Below are 21,235 nucleotides of genomic sequence, written 5' to 3' on the forward strand. Positions count from 1 at the left end.
ATAGTGTTTTCTTTCTGAGGCAATTAAAAATTTTTTTGCATGTGGAAAAAAAAAGTTTAAGCAAATTTATCAATCTTTTATTGTCTCTGCATTTTGAGTCATAATTAGGATAAACCTTTCTTTGCACCACAGTTGAAGAGCAATTCATCCATGTTTTCTTTCAGTATTTATATAGTTTCATTTTTTACACTTAGATCTTTGGTCCATTTGGAGTTTGTTTTTGTGTTGTTTATTCTTACATGTAGCATTAGGTATGAATCTTAATTTTCTTTTTCCAAATGACTACACAGTTATTCCAGCAGCATTTATTTTAAAAGTCTATTTTTGGCTCAGTGATTTGAGATATCACCTTTATCATCTGTAGTTGGGTCTGTTTCTGGGCTTTCTGTCAGTATCACACTTTTAATTATAGAGGCTTTATAGTATCTTTTCATGTCGGGTAGAGCTAGTACTCATTGATTTTTATTTTTGGTATTTTTTTTCTGGCTACTGCATGTTTGTTTTTCCTTTAGCCTTAGTGTTGCCTTGTCTTACTCTTAAAGAGATTGGTAGTTTTAGAGTGATTGCATTAAATTTATAAGTTAATTTAGGTAGAACTGACATCTTTATAGTGTTGAATTGTTCTGTCTAAATACAACCTTCTTTTTCTGTTCAAGTCTGCTTTTTTTTTTTTAACAAGCAGTTACACAATGTTTAATATATTTCGGGCACTGTTTCCCTATACAATATTACCTGTTTTTTTTTTAAGGTTTTATTGATTTGTCAGAGAGAGAGAGCACAAGCAGGGGGAGCGGCAGGCAGAGGGAGAAGCAGGCTCCCCACTGAGCAAGGACCCCGATGCAGGACTTGATCCCAGGACCCTGGGATCATGACCTGAGCCTAAGGGAGACGCTTAATGACTGAGCCACCCAGGCGCCCCAAAATGTTTAATTCTTTATAAATTTTTAATTATTATTATCGTTAACTCTGTCTGGATTTGTGAATTTTTCTCTTCTTGGCTTTCGTGGTATGGAGTGTTTCATAGATACTGTTTAATGGTGCTCTCTTCTCTCAGTACAGCAGTGTGCAGATATTTTAGTAGATGTTTTATCTTTGTTCTAAGGTGATGCAAGTTGGAGGGAGTTATGAGCCTTCCAATTTTGTGGTTCTCTTTTATCTTGCAAGACTGTTCAGTGTTCATCACTTGCTCTCCACCCCCCATTGGTCCCTGATCACTGAATTACTAAAAGACAGTCTTTCTCTTTTGGTTTTTTTTTTTTTTTTTGCCTTTCACAGAAGATCCTTCATATAGTTTCCTTCAAAGTCCCTTCCTTGTACCTAGTGCTCTGATATGCCAAGTTCTTTTTGTATACTTTTCAGTCTTAGAATGGTTTCTTTTTCCTCTTGATGGTTTTATATTTGGCTTATATACTGTCACTAGTTTCCATCTCTGTCTTCTCTGGAATTTTTCTGTCAGCCCTGAGAGGTAGGAGCATGACACTTTGCTCATTAGGATTGTGTGATTGCCCCCTTTTGTTTCCATTTACTCTGAAGTTTGGACATTTTCTGTCTTCCAAGATAGGAGGGTGAAGGGAATGGTTTCTGTGTAGATTCATTACCTTTCATGTTGTTCTGTATTGTTTTGGGAGGAAATACTGGGAGATGGGAGCTAGGGTTCACCATTGTCTTTTAATTATCCATAAGTTCTCTTGATTCTGGTTAATTTCCTAAATGCAGATATGAATATGCTCTCAAACACATCGTATCTGCATGCAGATTCTTTAAAAAATGCCTGAAGAAATATGTTTAATTCATTATTAGGGTTAGATGAGGTCATGAGGGTACCCTGTGATGGGATTAGTGCCCTTATAAGAAGAGACACCGGAGAGCTCTCTTTATCTCTGTGCACACTCACAAAGAAGCACATAGGAAGCCAAAAGAAAAGGCCTTAGAATGAAACCTATTTTGCCAGAAACTTGATCTTGTACTTCCCAGCTTCCATAGCTGTGAGAAGTAAAATTCTGTTGTTTAAGACTCCCAGTCTGTGGTGTTTTGTTAGGGCAGCCCAAGCAGATTAATAGACACACACACACACACACACACACACACAGACACACGCACATATACACACACACGGGCGCCTGGGTGGCTCAGTCGGTGGAGTGTCCAACTCTTGATCTCAGGTCTTGATCTCAGGGTTGTGAGCTCAAGCCCTGCACTGGGCATAGACCCTACTTAAAAAAAACATAAGCATATTTGCAAATAAACTCGCACTCATATATCACTTATCACAGGTTCATTTATAATAGGGAAAAATTGGATAGGTGAATATATCTCTTATTAGGGGACTGGGTAAATTAAGTTATGACAGAAACATATTGGAGTACCATCCAGTCATTAAACACAATGTACCTTTTATTAACTGATGTGAAAAATGTGCATATTATATTAAGTAAAAAAGGCAGTTTATAATACAACTCACAAAATTTCCCATTCCTATTAAAAAAAGTTTTAAAAGGAAATATACCCAAAATGTTAAGTATAGATTCATCTGGGTTTAGGATTATATGTAGTCTTTTTTTTTCTTTTCTATGTTTCTGTGTTGTCTACTTTTCACAAATGACTATTATTTTTATAATAAAGTAATATTTTAATTTGTAAGACATTTTAGAACACTAAATAGAAAATTTTTATATATGTAATCTATTTTTTTAGGAAGACATGTTTGTTTTATACGAATTAATTTTTCTGGATTTAGTTGTACAAGGAATGAGTTGAGGTTTAAAGGCAAAGGGCCACCCTTACATAGGGTTGCCAGGTTTTTATTTGCCAAATCTGGCAATGCTGTCTTTATTTTATTTTTTTTTATTTTATTATGTTAATCACCATACATTACATCATTAGTTTTTGATGTAGTGTTCCGTGATTCATTGTTTGTGTATAACACCCAGTGCTCCATTCAATATGTGCCCTCTTTAATACCCATCACCAGGCTAACCCTTCCCCCACCCCCTCCCCTCTAGAATCCTCAGTTTGTTTCTCAGAGTCCATAGTGTCTCATGGTTCATCTCCCCCTCTGATGTTCCCCCCTTCATTTTTCCCTTCCTACTATCTTCTTTTTTTTAACATATAATGTATTATTTGTTTCAGAGGTACAGGTCTGTGATTCAGCAGTCTTACACAATTCACAGTGCTCACCATAGCACATATGCTCCCCAGTGTCTATCACCCAGCCACCCCATCCCTCCCACCCCCCACCACTCCAGCAACCCTCAGTTTGTTTCCTGAGATTGAGAATTCCTCATATCAGTGAGATCATATGATACATGTCTTTCTCTGATTGACTTATTTCACTCAGCATAACACCCTCCAGTTCCATCCACATCGTTGCAAATGGCAAGATCTCATTCCTTTTGATGGCTGCATAATATTCCATTGTGTGTATATACCACATCTTCTTTATCCATTCATCTGTCGATGGACATCTTGGCTCTTTCCACAGTTTGGCTATTGTGGACATTGCTGCTATAAGTACTGGGGTGCACGTACCCCTTCGGATCCCTACATTTGTATCTTTGGGGTAAATACCCAGTAGTGCAATTGCTGGGTCATAGGGTAGCTCTATTTTCAACTTTTTGAGGAACCTCCATACTGTTTTCCAGAGTGGCTGCACCAGCTTGCATTCCCACCAACAGTGTGGGAGTGTTCCCCTTTCTCCACGTCCCCGCCAACATCTGTCGTTTCCTGACTTGTTAATTTTAGCCATTCTGACTGGTGTGAGGTGGTATCTCATTGAGATTTTGATTTGGATTTCCCTGAGGCCAAGCGATGTTGAGCACTTCTTCATGTGTCTGTTGGCCGTTTGGATGTCTTCTTTGCAGAAATGTCTGTTCATGTCTTCTGCCCATTTCTTGATTGGATTATTTATTCTTTGGGTGTTGAGTTTGATAAGTTCTTTATAGATTTTGGATACTAGCCCTTTATCTGATATGTCATTTGCAAATATCTTTTCCCATTCTGTCGGTTGTCTTTTGGTTTTATTGACTGTTTCTTTTGCTGTGCAAAAGTTTTTTTATCTTGATGAAGTCACAATAGTTCATTTTTGCCCTTGCTTCCCTTGCCTTTGGTGATGTTTCTAGAAAGAAGTTGCTGCGGCTGAGATCGAAGAGGTTGCTGCCGGTGTTCTCCTTTAGGATTTTGATGGACTCCTGTCTCACATTTAGGTCTTTCAACCATTTGGAGTCTATTTTTGTGTGTGGTGTAAGGAAATGGTCCAGTTTCATTCTTCTGCATGTGGCTGTCCAATTTTCCCAACACCATTTGTTGAAGAGACTGTCTTTTTTCCATTGGACATTCTTTCCTGCTTTGTTGAAGATTAGTTGACCATAGACAGTATGGCACAGGCACAAAAACAGACACATAGATCAGTGGAACAGAATAGAGAGCCCAGAGATGGACCTTCAACTCTATGGTCAACTAATCTTTGGCAATGCTGTCTTAAAGCCAAGTTGGTTAGCTCTGTATATTTGAGATTTTAAAAATGTGTGTGGTAGAAAGAACCCTAGTGTTTTTTAATGTGCAAGAGAGGACGCTGAAGTTCACAGATGTTGATAATCTTCTCACAGTCACTCAGCAACTCAAGTAGCCGTCAGAACCACAGCTCAATCTTGGATGCTTCTTTCACTCTGTCTTGCCTGCCTGCCATCCTTATATTTTTTTAGCCTGTTAAATGATGGCTCAGTTCATTTAAAGTGTTTACAGGAGTTGTGTGTGTCTAAGCAGTGTTATTACTATGTCTTCAATCCAGTTCTAAAGTTTCCATTAGAGGGCGCCTGGGTGGCTCAGTTGGTTAGGCGACTGCCTTCAGCTCAGGTCATGATCCTGGAGTCCCGGGATCGAGTCCCACATCGGGCTCCCTGCTTGGCGGGGAGTCTGCTTCTCCCTCTGACCCTCCCCCCTCTCATGTACTCTCTCTCTCTCTCTCATTCTCACTCTCTCAAAATAAATAATAAATAAATCTTAAAAAAAAATAAAGTTTCCATTAGAAAATAATACCATATGATGTTGGTTGAATATAAACAGAGTAGGACCTGTCCAAATTGCTTTACCTAATTATGCTGGCGAAATCCTATGATTTTGTTTGAAAAGTTGATCTAGGCACATTTCCAATTTGTTAAAAACATTAAAATACTTTTAATGTGAAATGATTTCTAGTTTAAAAGCCTTTTCCTTAACTGACTTTGTTTTTTAGCTGGAAGCAAAATAAACTATTTCATTTGAGAGATATATTTATATCCACCATCTGAACCCTGGTGGGTTATATTCCATGATGATCTTTTGGAACATTTAGTGAATGTTTAGTAGATATCCAGGTCTTCGAATAGGCAATAGTACTGAAACATCACCAGACAGCTACTTTTGCTTTATGAAGTGATTTTCAAAAGTTGATTAGCATAAAAGTTCAGAGCGCAGTTTCTGGAGTTGGCCTTCAGGGGCTTCACGTCTCAAATCCACCTACTCTGTGTGTTATTCTCTCAGTATTCAGTTTTATTTATTCATTTCTTTTTTTAAAGAGGGAAGGGAAGAGGGGCAGAGGGAGACACAGAGAATCTCAAGTAAACTCCATGCTCAGCATGGAGCCTGATACAGGGCTTGATCTTACAACCCCAAGAGCATGACCTGAGCTGAAATCACTTAATCAACTGAGCCACCCAGGCGCCCCTTAGTACTTCAATTTTGTAACCTGTGATGTGAGCATAATATTGATGTCCACAAGATTGTGGTTGCAGTGAAATTATGGTAGTAGAAGTCAAGCACTTTTAACTGTGCTTGGCTTATAGTAATGAACACTAGCATACATACCACTGTTGTTATTTTTATTTTATTTTATTTATTTATTTTTTAAATTTTATTTTATTATGTTATGTTAATCACCATACATTGCATCATTAGTTTTTGATGTAGTGTGCTGTGATTCATTGTTTGTGTAAAACGCCCAGTGCTCCATTCAATATGTGCCCTCTTTAATACCCATCACCAGGCTAACCCATCCCCCCACCCCCCTCCCCTTTAGAACCCTCAGTTTGTTTCTCAGAATCCATAGTCTCTCATGGCTCGTCTCCCCCTCCGATGTCCCCCGCTTCATTTTTCCCTTCCTACTATCTTTTTTTTTTTTAACATATAATATTTGTTTCAGCGGTACAGGTCTGTGATTCAACAGTCTTACACAATTCACAGCACTCACCATAGCACATACCCTCCCCATGTCTATCACCCAGCCTCCCCATCCCTCCCATCCCCCACCACTCCAGCAACCCTCAGTTTGTTTCCTGAAATTAAGAATTCTTATTTTCATTTTTAAAAGATTTTATTTATTTATTTGAGAGATAGCACAAGTAGTGGGAAGAGCAGAGGGAGAGAGATAAGCAGGCTCCTCACTGAGCACAGAGCCAGATGCAGGGCTCGATCTCAGGACCCTGAGATCATGACCTGAGCCAAAATCCAAGAGGCGGATGCTTAACCAGCTGAGCCAACCAGGGTCCCCACCACTTACTTTTCTAGTCATGTTTTAGTATCATAAGAAAAAGTAATTTGGGAAGGCAGTATATGAGATAATTCAAAGAAGATTTTCATCAATATCAGTATCCATTAAATGTTCTATTGAGCAGATAATACTCTCTGACTGCTGTAGTCCAAATATTCTTTGGGAATTCTAATGTGTACTTTGCAAAAAACAAACAAAAAAGATTAATTATGCTAAAGTATGGAATCTTCCTTAATATTTCTTTAACATCACAGAAATGCAAATAAATTATCTTGTAGACTATAATTTTCAGCATTGAAAATTATCCACAACATACTTTTTCAAATATTGAATTATTCTGTAATTAGTGTTCAGACTCTACAAAAGAACATGTTAATATATAATCACATTCAAATACTGAGGTGGAAGGAATTTTCTAGTACATTAATGTTTATATTGGAAATTATATTTTCTGCCCCTTTTCAAGATTAATGACTTCCATTCAGAAATGTTATGAAAGATGCCATGTTAATCACTAAATAATGTTACTCTGGGAACCCATTTTAGTAATACACCCCCCCAAAAGGACAGTAAACTAAATTAAATGTTCTATATTTTTAGACTTAGATATAATGACATATTAGTTTTGGATGTACAACATAATTATTTAATATTTGTATCTATTGAGAAGTGATCACCATAATGAGTCTTGTTAACATCCATCACCATATATAGTTACAAAATTTTTTTCTTGTGATAAAACTTTTAAGATCTAGTCTCATAGCACCTTTCAGGTATACAATATTATTAACTCTAGTCCCCATGTTCTACTTTATTTTATGTATTTTATGACCTAATTATTTTATAGCTGAGAATTTTGAACATTTTAACCACCTTCACCCATTTCACCCCCCCACCCCTGCTCACAATATACTTTTAACAAACTACATATAACTGAGTGAAGACTGTACTTTGTAGCATTGAGAACAGTCTTCTAGGCCTTAAATCTTAAATTCTTCTGGGCTGATTTCATACTTGTCTTTTAAAGGGCTCCCTAATGTGATACTTTGCTTCAAGAATAGAGAGCTACTAAAACACTGTTCTAAAGTGAGTAGATTGGATTCCATCTACTTTATTTTTTTAAAGATTTTATTTATTTATTTGCCAAAAACACAGTGAGAGAGGGAACACAAGCAGAGCGAGTGGGAGAGGGAGAAGCAGGCTTCCCGCTGAGCAGGGAGCCCGATGCAGGGCTCGATCCCAGGACCCTGGGATGATGACCCGAGCCGAAGGCAGGCGCTTAACGACCGAGCCACCCAGGCGCCCTGGATTCCATCTACTTAGCCATACCTTTTACCTATGATTCTGTCAATTTTAGCTAAATACCTAGCATTCAATTTAGAAGTGTGTTTAATTTATTATTATTAGTAGTAGTTCTTTAATAAAAGAGCTTTGTATCATAATCTTTTGAAGATTCTATTGAATTAGTAACCATTTTTTTTTATAACCTTCCCCTAAGGTATTCCCATTTGTCAGCAGCACTTAATTTGGAATAACGTGGAACTTGAAGATGATTATTGCTTGAATGATTACAAGTGAGTGTAATTACATATTAGCTGTTTTATAGATGCTCAGTATTACAACTCCATATATCAGTGTTTTCCTTCTGAATCCTTGTATCATGTCTCTTCTGAATAGTTGTGACCCCTGGATTTAAGTGTAAATCCTGAACCTTACGATATCTTGGCTCCATACTCCAAACTGCCTGATCCTTATCCTTTGATTATTTGTTTTATCTTTTCATTATTCACACCAAGTTATGCATCCCCTGCCTTTTTAGATCCCCCTCTTTTGAACTTGCCTTGTGCTCTTTTCTTTTAGTATTGACCCATTCCCACTTGGCTACTTTCCTTTTTTTTTTTTTTTTTTTCATTTTTACAAGAATATTGGGTAAAAATAAAAATCCTAGAAAAGAGCACAGGCAGTCATTTTTCTGACATTAGCTGTAGCAACATTTTTCTAAGGTATGTCTCCTGAGGCAAGGGAAATAAAAGCAAAAATAAACTATTGGAACTACATCAAAATAAAAAGCTTCTGCACAGTGAAGGAAATAATCAATGACACTAAAAGCAAATTACTGAATGGGAGATGTTTGTAAATGACATATCCAATAAAGGGTTAGTATCCAAAATATATAAAAAACATACAACTCAACACCCCAAAATCAAATGATCCAATTAAAGAACAGATATTTCTCCAAAGGAGACATCCAGATGGTCAACAGACATATGAAAAGATGCTCAGTATCACTCATCATCAGGGAAATGCAAGTCAAAACTACAGGGAGATGTCACCTCATACCTGTTAGAATGGCTAAAATTAACAATACAAGAAACAATGGGTGTTGGTGAGGATGTGGGAAAAAAAGGAATCCTCCTGACTGGTGGTGGTAATGCAGATTGGTGCAGCCACTGTGGAAGACAGTATAGAGGGTCCTCAAAAAATTAAAAATAGAACTACCCTACAATCAAATAATTGTACTATTGGGTATTTATCTAAGAAATACAAAAACACTAATTCAGAGGGATACATGCACCCCTATATTTATAGCGGCATTATCTACAATAACCAAATTATGAAAGCACCCCAAGGGTCCATTGGTAGATGAATGGATAAAGAAGATGTGGTGTATATATACAATGGAATATTTTTCAGGCATAAAAAGAATGAAATCTTGCCATTTGCAATGAAATGGATGGAGCTAGAGGGTATAATGCTAAGTGAAATAAGTCAGAGCAAGACAAATACCATATAATTTCACTTATATGTAGAATTTAAAAACAAAACAACTGAACAAAGGAAAAAAAAAAGGAGAGAAACCAAGAAACAGACTCTTATTATAGAGAACAAATTTATGGTTACCAGAGAGGAGCTGGGTGGGGGGATGGGTGAAATAGGTGAAGGGGATTAAGGAGGGCACTTACCATGATGAGCACTGAGTAATGCATAGAATTGTTGAATCATTATATTGTACACCTGAAACTAATATAACACTGTTGACTATACTGGAATTAAAATTAAAAACAATGCAAAAGACATTACAGATAAAGGGCTGGTATCCAAGATCTATAAAGAACTTCTCAAACTCAACACCCAAAAAACAAATAAAGTGAAAAAATGGGCAGATGACACAAATAGACACTTCTCCAAAGAAGACATACAAATGCCTAACAGACATATGAAAAAATGTTCATCATCATTAGCCGTCAGGGAAATTCAAATTAAAACCAGTCAGAATGGCAAAAATTGACAAGGCAAGAAACAACAAATGTTGGAAAGGTTGTGGAGAAAGGGGAACCCTCTTACACTGTTGGTGGGAATACAAGTTGGTACAGCCACTTTGGAAAACAGTGCGGAGGTGCCTCAAAAAATTAAAAAAGAGAGCTACCCTATGACCCAGCAATTGCACTATTGGGTATTTACCCCAAAGACACAGATATAGTGAAAAGAAGGGCCCTATGCACCCCAATGTTCATAGCAGCAAAGTCCACAATAGCCAAACTGTGGAAAGAGCTGATATGCCCTTCAACAGATGAATGGATAAAGAAGATGTGGTCCATATGTACAATGGAATATTACTCAGCCATCAGAAAGGATGAATACCCAATTTTTACATCAACATGGATGGGACTGGAGGAGATTATGCTAAGTGAAATAAGTCAAGCAGAGAAAGTCAATTATCATGTGGTTTCACTTATTTGTGGAACATAAGGAATAGCATGGAGGACATTAGGAGAAGGAAGGGAAAAATGAAGGGGAGGGTAATCGGAGGGAGAAATGAACCATGAGAGACTATGGACTCTGAGAAACAAACTGAGGCGTTTAGAGGGGAGGGGGGCTGGGCGCTGTGTTAGCCCGGTGATGGGTATTAGGGAGGGCACGTACTGTATGGAGCACTGGGTGTTATACGAAAACAATGAATCGTGGATCACTACATCAAAAACTAATGATGTATGGTAACTAACATAACAAAATAAAATTAAAAAATAAAATTAAAAACAAAAAAATAAAGTAAAACATAAATAAAATATGCTTGATAAAGACAAAAAAAGAGTATTGGGTAAGAGAGTTTTGCTCTTCACCAGGTCTTTCATTTTTCAAGTCCTCCTTCTATTACTAAATGACACTAAGTGTGCACCAGTGATTGCAGATTTACTATTTGATTTTCATCTTTCTTTCTCTCCTCTCTCATACACTTCTTCACTCTTTTCTTAAGAACAAAAGGGTCAGAGGCAATGTGAAATATCTGGAAGAGTACTGGGATTTGGGTGATCTTGTAGATCTTGTAGATTTGGTATTTTTGTATTTTTTATTAAATAGATTTGTTTTCTAACACCTTGGGTCTTGGACAAACTTCTTTTTTTCTTAGGGCTTCTTTTTCTTTACACGTGAAATGAAGAGGCTAAACTGAGGTATCATGTCATATTTAAAGCTTATGAAAACCTACTTACTTTTTCATTACTTTTACAAGTAATTAAGTTAACATTTTATTTTTATGCATATTGCTTTATCTTTTTTATATTATAGAGGGTAAGTACTGTGCCTGATAAACTAGCACTTAATTATGTATATGTCTAACACTGGATGCACTTTGATAATGATGGTTTGTTTTTCTGTTAACAGCATATCAGAAGGTTGTACCTTGAAGTTGGTATTGGCTATGCGTGGTGGACCTATAAATACTAGAAGAGGTAGGCATTTGTTAAAATCATGTACATTAAAGCAATTTGACAATAATAATTTTCAAGCCAGTTAGTATTTTTATAGTCTCAAGTTTTAATCAGGTTCTCTTTCTGCTATTAGGTCTTAGAACAACATTTGTTTTTCTAAGCATTGTTCTTTGAAGCATAAATGTGCAGAAGGAACTCATATTTCAGAAAAATTTCCTGATTCCTGATTCAATCCAGGGATATTTAAAAATAAACCTCACCAGTAGAGGGAAAGGAAATGAATAGCATTGTGTAAATATGTTGTTATCATTGTGTTTAAGTTCATACCAGTTTGTTGCTTTTTTTTACTCACTGAGTCTTCAACTCTGGATGTAATAATTGTTACAGCAAATTCTAAAGTTGGCTGTTAGCCTGGTTTGTGATGCATTTGGGTTTCATAGATATTATTATGCCCCTGTTGAATCCTTTTTCAGAATGTGCGCAGTCTCTGGAGGTCTTTCGTTCATTTAACAAACATATTTTATGTATCCACTACATGTTCAATACAGTGTTCCATGGAAGAAAAAGTTTCTGCTTACTGACAGTGCCCACAGTAAAGATGTAAAGATTTGATGTCATATCAGGCAGTTGCAAGTGCTATGGAGGAAATAGGGGAGTGTGACAGTGTTTGTGGAAGTAGGATACTAGGAGGATGATTGTGGAAGGCCCTTGAAAAAGATGATGTGAGCAGAGACTTGATTAACAAGAGAGTTCTAAGCACGGGAAAAACTGGGGAGTATTCACATTGGTTCCTGATTCAGGTACATCAGTCACATGAATCTCCACCAAGAAGAGGGATCCTTAGACTGCTCAGAGCAGTCCTGCTCTGTGGGCCTCATTTGGGGAAGGGCTTCATATTTGTTTGATCTTTTACTGACTATAAGAGTAAGGTTAAGTACTGATTACACTGCTGGTTTATTTTTTCCACAAGTCAAATTTTATCTCTATATTTCATAATTTTGGTTAGAAAAATGGGACTTATTACCATCTTTCTCCTAGCTACTTCAGGAGGATTTTGTGAGATGTGTTACTTTAGTTGTTGAACTGTTTTGGATAGGTTAGAAAAAAAGCAAAGGTAGTAATGTTAGAGTTGGTTACCTAGCACTCCTAATATCAGAAATTCTATAAATTGGACTTATAAAATTGTCCTATGTGACATAGGGTGATGTTTATAGTACCAAGTCTCAGGGTAGTGTAAGAACCCTAAAGTGTTTAAGATTTTATTTATTTGTCAGAGAGAGAGAGCACAAGCATGGGGAATGGCAGGCAAAGGGAGAGGGAGAAGCAGGCTTCCCAGTGAGCAAGGAGCCCAATCTGGGACTCAATCCCAGGACCCTGGAATCATGACCTGAGCTGAAGGCAGATGCTTAACCGACTGAGCCACCCAGGCATCCCAAGAAACTTAAAGTGTTTACAGAGCCATTATGATAAGATAGAATTATACAGTGTTTAATAACATGTAAATTCCACTGTTACAAAATTTTGAAAGTTGGTTATGTGTGTATAGTATTGTTTTTAAACCAGGTTATTTTATCAGAACAATCTACGTTTAGGACCAGAATTATTTTATGCTTATGAGGAGAAGTGTAAGTGCTATAGATTTTTTTTTAATTTTTAAAGATTTTATTTATTCATTTGAAAGAGAGAGAGCATGAGCAGGGGGAGAGGTAGATGGAGAGGGAGAGGCAGACTTCCCCGCTGAGCAGGGAGCCCAACCTGGCACTCAATCCCAGGACCCTGCGATCATGACCTGAGCCGAAGGAAAATGCTCAGCCAACTGAGCCACCCAGGTGCCCCAAGTGCTATAGATTTTGAGTTAAAAATATATCCATGGGAGTTTTTTTGTTTTTTTTGGGGTTTTTTTTTTGTTTGTTTGTTTTTTACTTTTTGAGAAATGAAAATAAAAGGCATCGTTCTCCTTAGGTAGCTGAAGCTTTGTAATATTTTTGTAGAGTAAATTGTAATAATTTTGTAAAATTTTTCCCTAGAGTTTTCTATGCCTTGTTTGTAAATTGAAAAATCAGCAAGGAGAACTTGTCTTTTTTAATATTTTAATTATATATTTAATAATTTTGCCTTTATTGAATCAACTTCTTTAAAGTTAAAAGCTTGCTGTTGTCTCCATACATCATTGAAAACTTTGTGAAGATTAAAAACTATACGCAGATCTAGAACTTTTCCATGTTGTATATGAGAAACCATATTTTTTGGTTATTTGGTTTTACTTGAAAATTATGGTTTAGAAAATACCATGAGTTCAGTAATATTTAGCTTTTAAAATTGTTTTTGAATTAATCATTATCAAAACAGCATAGAAAATCCTTTCTAAAACTAAATTTTATTTTAAGGTATATATACAGTATGTTATACCTGATGAAATCATGGTTTTTTTTCTGTTATGAAAAGGTGTGTGCATATACCACATAGATGCATATACATATTCAATCCCAATGCCTCCTCAAGTAAGGCACACCATGTTGATTTAGGTAAGGCTTTCCATACAGCTTTAGTAATGGCAGCAACATAGATTTTATTTCTTTTTAAGGTAATGTGGAATGTGTGGTGTTAACTTAAAAATGGTAAGAACCTGTTTTAAACATGTCTCTTAATATTTGCACATTTTGTGCCTATGAAAGAGTTGGTCAAAACATCCAAATGTTTTTATAAAATAAGCTAAATATTATATTTCTAATTTTTCTGTTTTAGTGGTGGTGGTATTGGATTAGGATTTGGGAACATTTTTAATGTTTTTACCTTGTTACTTTCACAGTTTAATATTTCTTAGTGCTATAACTTTTTTAAAGGTCAGCACAGCACTGGGATTCTGTTAATAAATAAGCTACTTGTATCAAAGGGAATTTGAGAAATTGTTGCCTCTTTTAGGAAAGAGCAAATGTTTCTGCAGCTTGACATGAGAGTTTTTGGGAGTGAACTTTTTTCCTGTAATCATTACTTAAGTCTGGGTCAGAGTCTTTTAGAACATTTGCCCTATGAGCCAGCAATCTCTTGAGGCCTTTCCCCCGGCAGGAGCAGAATCTGTGGCTGCTGTGGACAAGATGATGGCTGCAATACCAAACCTGAGGACCACTCCAGGCCAGAAGAGCCTATAGTAATGGGGGGGCTTTGCCCCAGTCCTTTTGCTCTGACTGGACACATGGGTACATACCAGGACAGTTGGAATCCTGGGAGGATGCTTTCAAGAAACAACACACTGGCCATTGCACACATGGCAGTTTTACTACACTCACGGGCCCCCTTGTGTTCTGAATTGTTGTATACTTTTAATTACCTAACTTGATGTGTCAAGAAACAGCTCTAAGAAGAACGTAAATCCAGAATCAAAGAAGAATCTAAAACCAGAAAGAAAAAAGAGATTCACTTGCTTCTAATTTCCAACACATGTCTCCTAATTATGTGTATGTGTCTTTTTTTAAATCTAAAATAAGTGGAATTTATATTGCTTTTAAATTATTGATGTAACCAATATTGGAAAATATAGGAAGTAGACGTGTGAAGTGAAAATAGTTATAGGTAATTATGTCATAGAATCAGCAAATATACAGACTCTAGTGGCACAGGAAAATACTGATGTATTTAGTTAAGCCCTGTCTTTGTATGTAATAACATAATAATGAATTTCATTTCTTTCATGTTAGTACAACATAGGGAATGCTGTATTAACTGTAAAAAGACCAGAAACTTATTTAAAAACTATCATATATATGTTGTTCTAATTCACATTATATCCTGTCACTGTGCCAACATGCATAAAACTTGATATAAATTGAAAGCTTGTTTATCAATTTTTCCATTTGTAGTTCCTATGGAAGATCCACTTAGGGAGATGGCTGAGTACATGGATTCCAGTCGAGATGAGGTCTGGGAGAAGACCTCCTGCAACAAACAAGTTACATTTTTGGTATACCGAGAAGGAGATCAATTGAATTTCTTTCGTGTAGTAGATAAGGGAGATGGCACTTTAACACCATTATCTGAATCTTTAAGGTAAATAGGTTTTCATTTGCATGTCTCACTTAGAAAAGGAGAACACTGTATGATATACTCCATAAACCTTAATGTTTACTTTGTGTTGTCTAAAATAATCTTACATTCACAAGACTGACTAAATTTCATGCATTCTCCCCACTCCTGCGCCCCAGATATATAATTCTGAAATTGTCCTTCATATGATTGATATTTAGAGAGTAATTTATAAAACTGAAATTTCTTTATGGAATAGGATTTTTATATAAAAGATTTATTTCTGTCCTTTATGAAACTCTAAGATGCTGACTTGATTATAGAGTCTTGTTATAATATTGTGTTATTGTACAACCTTGGCATAATAGGGTTGAACCTAGAGTTGCCGTTTTTTTTCAAAATTTAACTCTACTGCTTAAAGGCAGATAAATCTCTTTACCTTTCTGGTCTTGTTTTCCTACTCTGTAAAAGGAAGAGTTGTTAAATTGATTCTAAACTCAGAAGGAAACAACTTTAAAGGTACTTAGCTAGGCAATAGAACAATTAGGAAATAAGACAAGGTCATCTCTAAGTTTCTGTATACTCTGTCTTACTTTGATTCTTTTTTTTAAAAGTATTTTATCTTTATTTTTTTTTAAAGATTTTATTTATTAGAGAGAGAGAGAGAGAAACAGCATGAGAGGGGAGAAGGTCAGAGGGAGAAGCAGGCTCCCCGCTTAGCCGGGAGCCTGATGTGGGACTCGATCCCAGGACTCCGGGATCATGACCTGAGCTGAAGGCAGTCGCTTAACCAACTGAGCCACCCACATGCCCCCTTGCTTTGATTCTTTATTGACTTTCGCTTTAAGCCACTAAACACTTAATGAACTTTTTAGCCAGTCTGTACACTAGTACTGGCTTACAAAGATGATTGTCCTTCCCTTTAGGGAGCATGCAATCTGCTTTAACTAGTACCTATAATATATTCTTTTTTTTAAAGATTTTATTTATTTATTTAAGAGAGAGAATGAGACAGAGCACGAGAGGGAAGAGGGTCAGAGGGAGAAGCAGACTCCCTGTTGAGCAGGGAGCCCGATGCGGGACTCAATCCCGGGACTCCAGGATCATGACCTGAGCCGAAGGCAGAGTCGCTTAACCAACTGAGCCACCCAGGCGCCCACCTATAATATATTCTTGCCAAATGTTATAAAAAGATATCAACAGCTCTGGAAAACCAGATAAGAAGGCCTTCATTTTGCCTGAAAGGTGGAGAGTTAGGGACAAACTCTGAGAAGAAGGGACCTTAAAAGGGGAGTAGGAGTTTTCCAAGCAGACCAAGGAAGGAAAGGTATTACAGGTAACTAAATTTAATCATTAGTTGTGGGGTTTTTTGGTATAAGTTCTTTTTATAATGGTATAAGTTCTTTATATATTTTGGATACTAACCCCTCATTGGTTATATCATTTGCAAATATCTTCTCCCATTCAATAGGTTGCCTTTTCATTTTGTCGAACGTTTCCTTTGCTACACAAGTTTTTCTTTTTTTTAAGATTTTTCATTTATTTATATAACACAGAGAGAGAAATAGAGAGAGAGCACAAGCAGGGGGAGTGGCAGGCAGGCAGAGGGAGAGGAAAAGCCGACTCCCCGTGGAGCAAGGAGCCCGATGTGGGGCTCAATCCCAGGACCCTGGAATCATGACCTGAGCCGAAGGCAGATGCTTAACCTACTGAGCCACCCAGGTGCCCCTGTACAAAAGCTTTTTATTTTAAAATAGTATAGTCCCAATAGTTTATTTTTGCTTTTGTTTCCCTTGCCAGAGGAGACATATTTAGAAAAATTTTGCTAAGGGAGACAGCAAAGAAATTCCTGCCTGTGTTTTCTTCTAGGAATTTTATGGTTTCAGGTCTCACATTTAGATCTTTAAGTCATTTTGAGTTTATTTTTGTGTATAGTATAAGAAAGTGGTCTAGTTTAATTATTTTTTGCATGTAGCTGTCTAATTTTTCTAGCATCACTTATTGAAGAGACTGTCTTTTCCCCCATTGTATATTTTTGCCTCCTTTGTTGTAGATTACTTGCCCATATAAGCATGGGTTTACTTCTGGGCTCTCTGTTCTATTCCACTGATCTGTGTGTCTATTTCTGTGCCAGTACCATACTGTTTTGATTATTATAGATTTGTAATATATCTTGAAATCTGAGACTGTGATACCTCCAGCTTTGTTCTTTCTCAAGATTGCTTTGGCTATTTGGGGGTCCTTTGGTGGTACAAGTGACTAAATTCAATCCCACAATATATAAAGCTAGTAGAAAAAATTGTAGAAAAAATAACTTGTAGTCTGGAGAACAGTTTCTGTGGCTCAGGAGTCTAGTCACAGTTTAGCTGGGTGCTCTGCTCAGGGTCTCCCAAAGCTGCAGTTGAGGTGTTGGCAAAGACGCACTCTTATATGGAGGCTTGATAGAATCTACTTCCAAGCTCATTCATGTTGTTGGCGTAATTCATTTCCTGGCAGTTGTATGACTGAGGACCCTGGGTTTTTTTCTGGCTTTTGCCTAGAGGCTGCCCTCAGCTCCCTTTTGATTAACTCAGAATCAACTGATTTGAGGCCTAAATTACATCTGAAAAATCACTTTTACCATATTGTGGTGACTAGAAACAAGTCCTAGGTCATTTTTACACTCAAGTGTAGGGGAGTGTACAGGATATGAGCACCAGGGATTGGGAATCATGGGGATTTCTTTAGATTCTGCCCACCACAAGTTATGTAGAAGGATTAGACTCATTTTTTGAGAACTGACTATGATAAATGGGTGTTGACTGTTGACTCTAACTTGTTACGATCTGGTTACTACAAAGTGTAATAGTAACCATATAGTAACTACAACCATGTAGGCCAGAGGTAGAGAAGAGGGAGTAATCAGGGCTGCAGCCTTAATCCAGAGCCTCTTACTTGGACCATGAAAAGAATTTTTTCATACCAGTCTCCCCATGTGCTAGCTCACTGTTGTTTTGGTTTCCTTCCTTCAAACATCCTCTTTTGGTTCCCTTTTCCTAAAGAAAATCTAAGCTCCTTAGCTTTGCATGTAAGGCCCTTTACAACCAGTCATTGTCCATTTTTGAGCTCTCCTTCATTATGCCATGTTTTTGTACATCTTTTACCCTTTGCTTGAAATGTCATTTTCTTCTTTTACCTCAATTTCTCCTCAGCCAGCTTCTATTTAAGACATAGCCCAAGTGTTGCCAAGGATTTCAACTAAAATTGTACCGTTCCTCTCAAGCTATTTTTTTTTAACTTTTCTCTTCCTTTCTTTTCACCTACCAGAATTGGACAAGGGATAGGGGTAGGTGAGAAGGGAGAGTAGAAAACTTTTTCTGGCCATACCTTGAATGACATTTATCTTGACTGTTGTAGGAGAGGCTTTCTTACTCTATAATGGGGGCAGCAAAATTTTTTTGGAAAGGGCCAAATAGTAACTATTTTAGGATTTTCAGGCCAAGAGATAAAATCAAAGATACTGTGTAGGTACTTACGTAACAAGAAAGAAGAATTTCCACATAATTTTTACTGTCAAAATTCGAAATATAATAATAATAATTGAGGGGCACCTGGTAGCTCAGTTGGTTAAGTGCCCAACTCTTGATTTGGGCTCAGGTCATGATCTCAGCATTTTGAGATCGAGCCCCATGTTGGGCTCCAGGCTGGGCGTGGAGCCTGCTTAAGATTCTCTCCCTCTCTCCACCTCTCATGTGTGTGTGCGCGGGTGCGGGTTTACATGCACTCTCTCTTAAAAAAATTAAAAAAATAATGAGTACTTGCGTGTGTGTGTGAATTTGGATCCAAATTCCCCTCCAAAGAGGAGAATTGAATGCTTTTTGCGGGGGTAATGTTACTTGAGGTTGCAAGCTAGTGTTGCCTATCAAATTTGCAAAATCAGTTGCAAAAGTTCATCTGTTAGTATGGATCTATAATGAGATTTTATGTATTTTATCTTTGAAAATTTTTTTTCACACAGATGTTGCCATGTACTGATACCAGTCCCCATAAGCATATGATTTTAATTGAGCATATTCATTGCTTGGAAGGCATTTATAGAATTCTGTTACAGTGTCCTCTTGCCATTTGCCTTTAGCATGGCATTACATTGCATATTAATCACATCAGGATAGGTGGAGCTCCTCAATTGTGCATTTAAATAGATTTTGAAATACGGAAATTTCCTTTAACTTGTATGAAAACACTGCTGGGAATTTAGGAAATATGCCCCTGTAAATTTATGTGGGAATGTTCTTGCTTTTTAATTTTTGAAAGCATGCTATTACATGTGAGTCAAAGTAATATTGGTGTCATCACAATGATATTACTGCAGTATAAGTTTCTTACAGGAGCACTGTTTTGCCTTATAATTTTAGGTGGAATTCAGTAAGACACATTAAGTTCACAGCAAAAACTAATTTTCAAAGGCATTCAGGTGAAGGTGATTCTTCTTGTTGAGAAAAACTCAATGTTAGCCCTGAGCTTAAAAGAATCATAATAAAACTATTATAGTCAAGACATTGAACTCATGGCTAAGTCCGTGAACCAAAAAAGTTTACTGTTGACACTACTGGTTTAAGAATACATAATAGATTCAAATATTTACCCCTGAATACCTGCTGATGAATAATACAGCGAGTAACCATAGTCTTTTAACACCTTAGCTTTTCATTAGCTTTGTAAATTTGTCCAACTTGTTTTTTTTTCTGTTCCACACATATTTTTACTCTATCACTTGTAGGAGATTTCACTTCAAGTTGTACTGAATTAGTGTTTTAGCAACTCTTTTGAAAATCTTACCTGTAGTTGTTTCATGCAGACTATTTATAGGGGCTTCATTCTTAAGTAACGTCAAAGTTGGTATTGATACCTTGATAAACAAAAACAACTGAACAGTACCAATAACTTATGTCGACTCATCAAAAGCCAAGGAACAGAACTCCAAATCATTGCCTTATTGTTTAGTTGTCTGTTGTTGTTGCTTCCATTGTTACCAATTTTTCAAGAAATTGTTCTTGCCAAAGGGGTAGTCTTCATTTAAACAAGTTTATTTTCTCTGGACACATTTCTTCAATTGCTGTGATCAAGCATAGTTTAATTAATTCACTGTTGGCAAACAGATTTTCTTACTACCTAGTAAATTAGCCCCTCGGAAACTTATTTTGGCTGCAGTTTCATTTTCATTTTTTCTTTTTGCGAAGAAATTCTACTTTGATGAGATATGCCATTTTAAATTTTTGCAATTTTTCTGACACTTTCCTGCAAATTGGGAATAGTGTGATGAGTTCTTAGTCTGGTAATGTCCAAATAAGTGGTTTTTCTTTAGCATAGCCACAGTGTCATTGCACAATGAACACAATACTTTGCTATGTAATCGCACGTAACTGACAGTCAAACAGTCCACTCTCTACTGTGCCTTAAACCCGTGGCATTCGAAGTTCACGGCTCTTGTTCTGACATGTTAGGAGTGTGTGTGTGTCAATGTCATGGTACAATGATACACATGGCACTCAAAATGCTGTGGAATTATGATTGTGCCAGTGTGCTTTGTAGTGTGCCAAGCCGAAGTGCAGAGTGGTGAGACGGCCACATACGATTCTAATGTGGCTGCTCAGCTCTACCATTACAGTGCAGAAGCCGCCATCTGTAACACGTGATCCAGTGAGGGTGGCAGTGTTTTAATCAAACTTTTTATTTATGGATACAACTATGAATTGGATATAATTTAACATTATGAAATATTATTTTGATTTTTTTCAACTATTTAGAAGTGTCAAAACCATTCTTGTGGACCACACAAAAGTAAGTGGTAGAATGAACTTGGCCTGTGACCATAGTTTACCAACTCCTGCTCTAGGGAGGAAACAGGGAGAATGGGTGCTAATTTAACTCATTTTGGTACAAATCTAGTATCAGTCATTTTTAGTCTTAAATCTTTATAGTTAATGATGCCACCTTACTGCTC

At 36.8% G+C, this 21,235-nt stretch overlaps 1 protein-coding gene across 5 annotated transcripts in view; it reads left to right on the forward strand.

Annotated features, from left to right (window-relative positions):
* The window catches only part of ZFAND4 (zinc finger AN1-type containing 4), a 91,772-nt gene that overhangs the window by 38,093 nt on the left and 32,444 nt on the right, over positions 1-21,235 (forward strand). For 4 of the 5 annotated variants that reach the window (XM_027595426.2, XM_027595433.1, XM_027595439.2 and 1 more), the window contains 3 exons: positions 8,022-8,097; positions 11,186-11,253; positions 15,090-15,276. In XM_027595426.2, the coding sequence (XP_027451227.1) occupies positions 8,022-8,097; positions 11,186-11,253; positions 15,090-15,276 (331 nt within the window). The remainder of the gene's footprint in view (positions 1-8,021; positions 8,098-11,185; positions 11,254-15,089; positions 15,277-21,235) is intronic. The other variant, XM_027595457.2, reaches the window with a different exon arrangement.

Source organism: Zalophus californianus, chromosome 15, assembly GCF_009762305.2.
Source record: "Zalophus californianus isolate mZalCal1 chromosome 15, mZalCal1.pri.v2, whole genome shotgun sequence".
Classification (NCBI taxonomy): Eukaryota; Metazoa; Chordata; class Mammalia; order Carnivora; family Otariidae; genus Zalophus; species Zalophus californianus.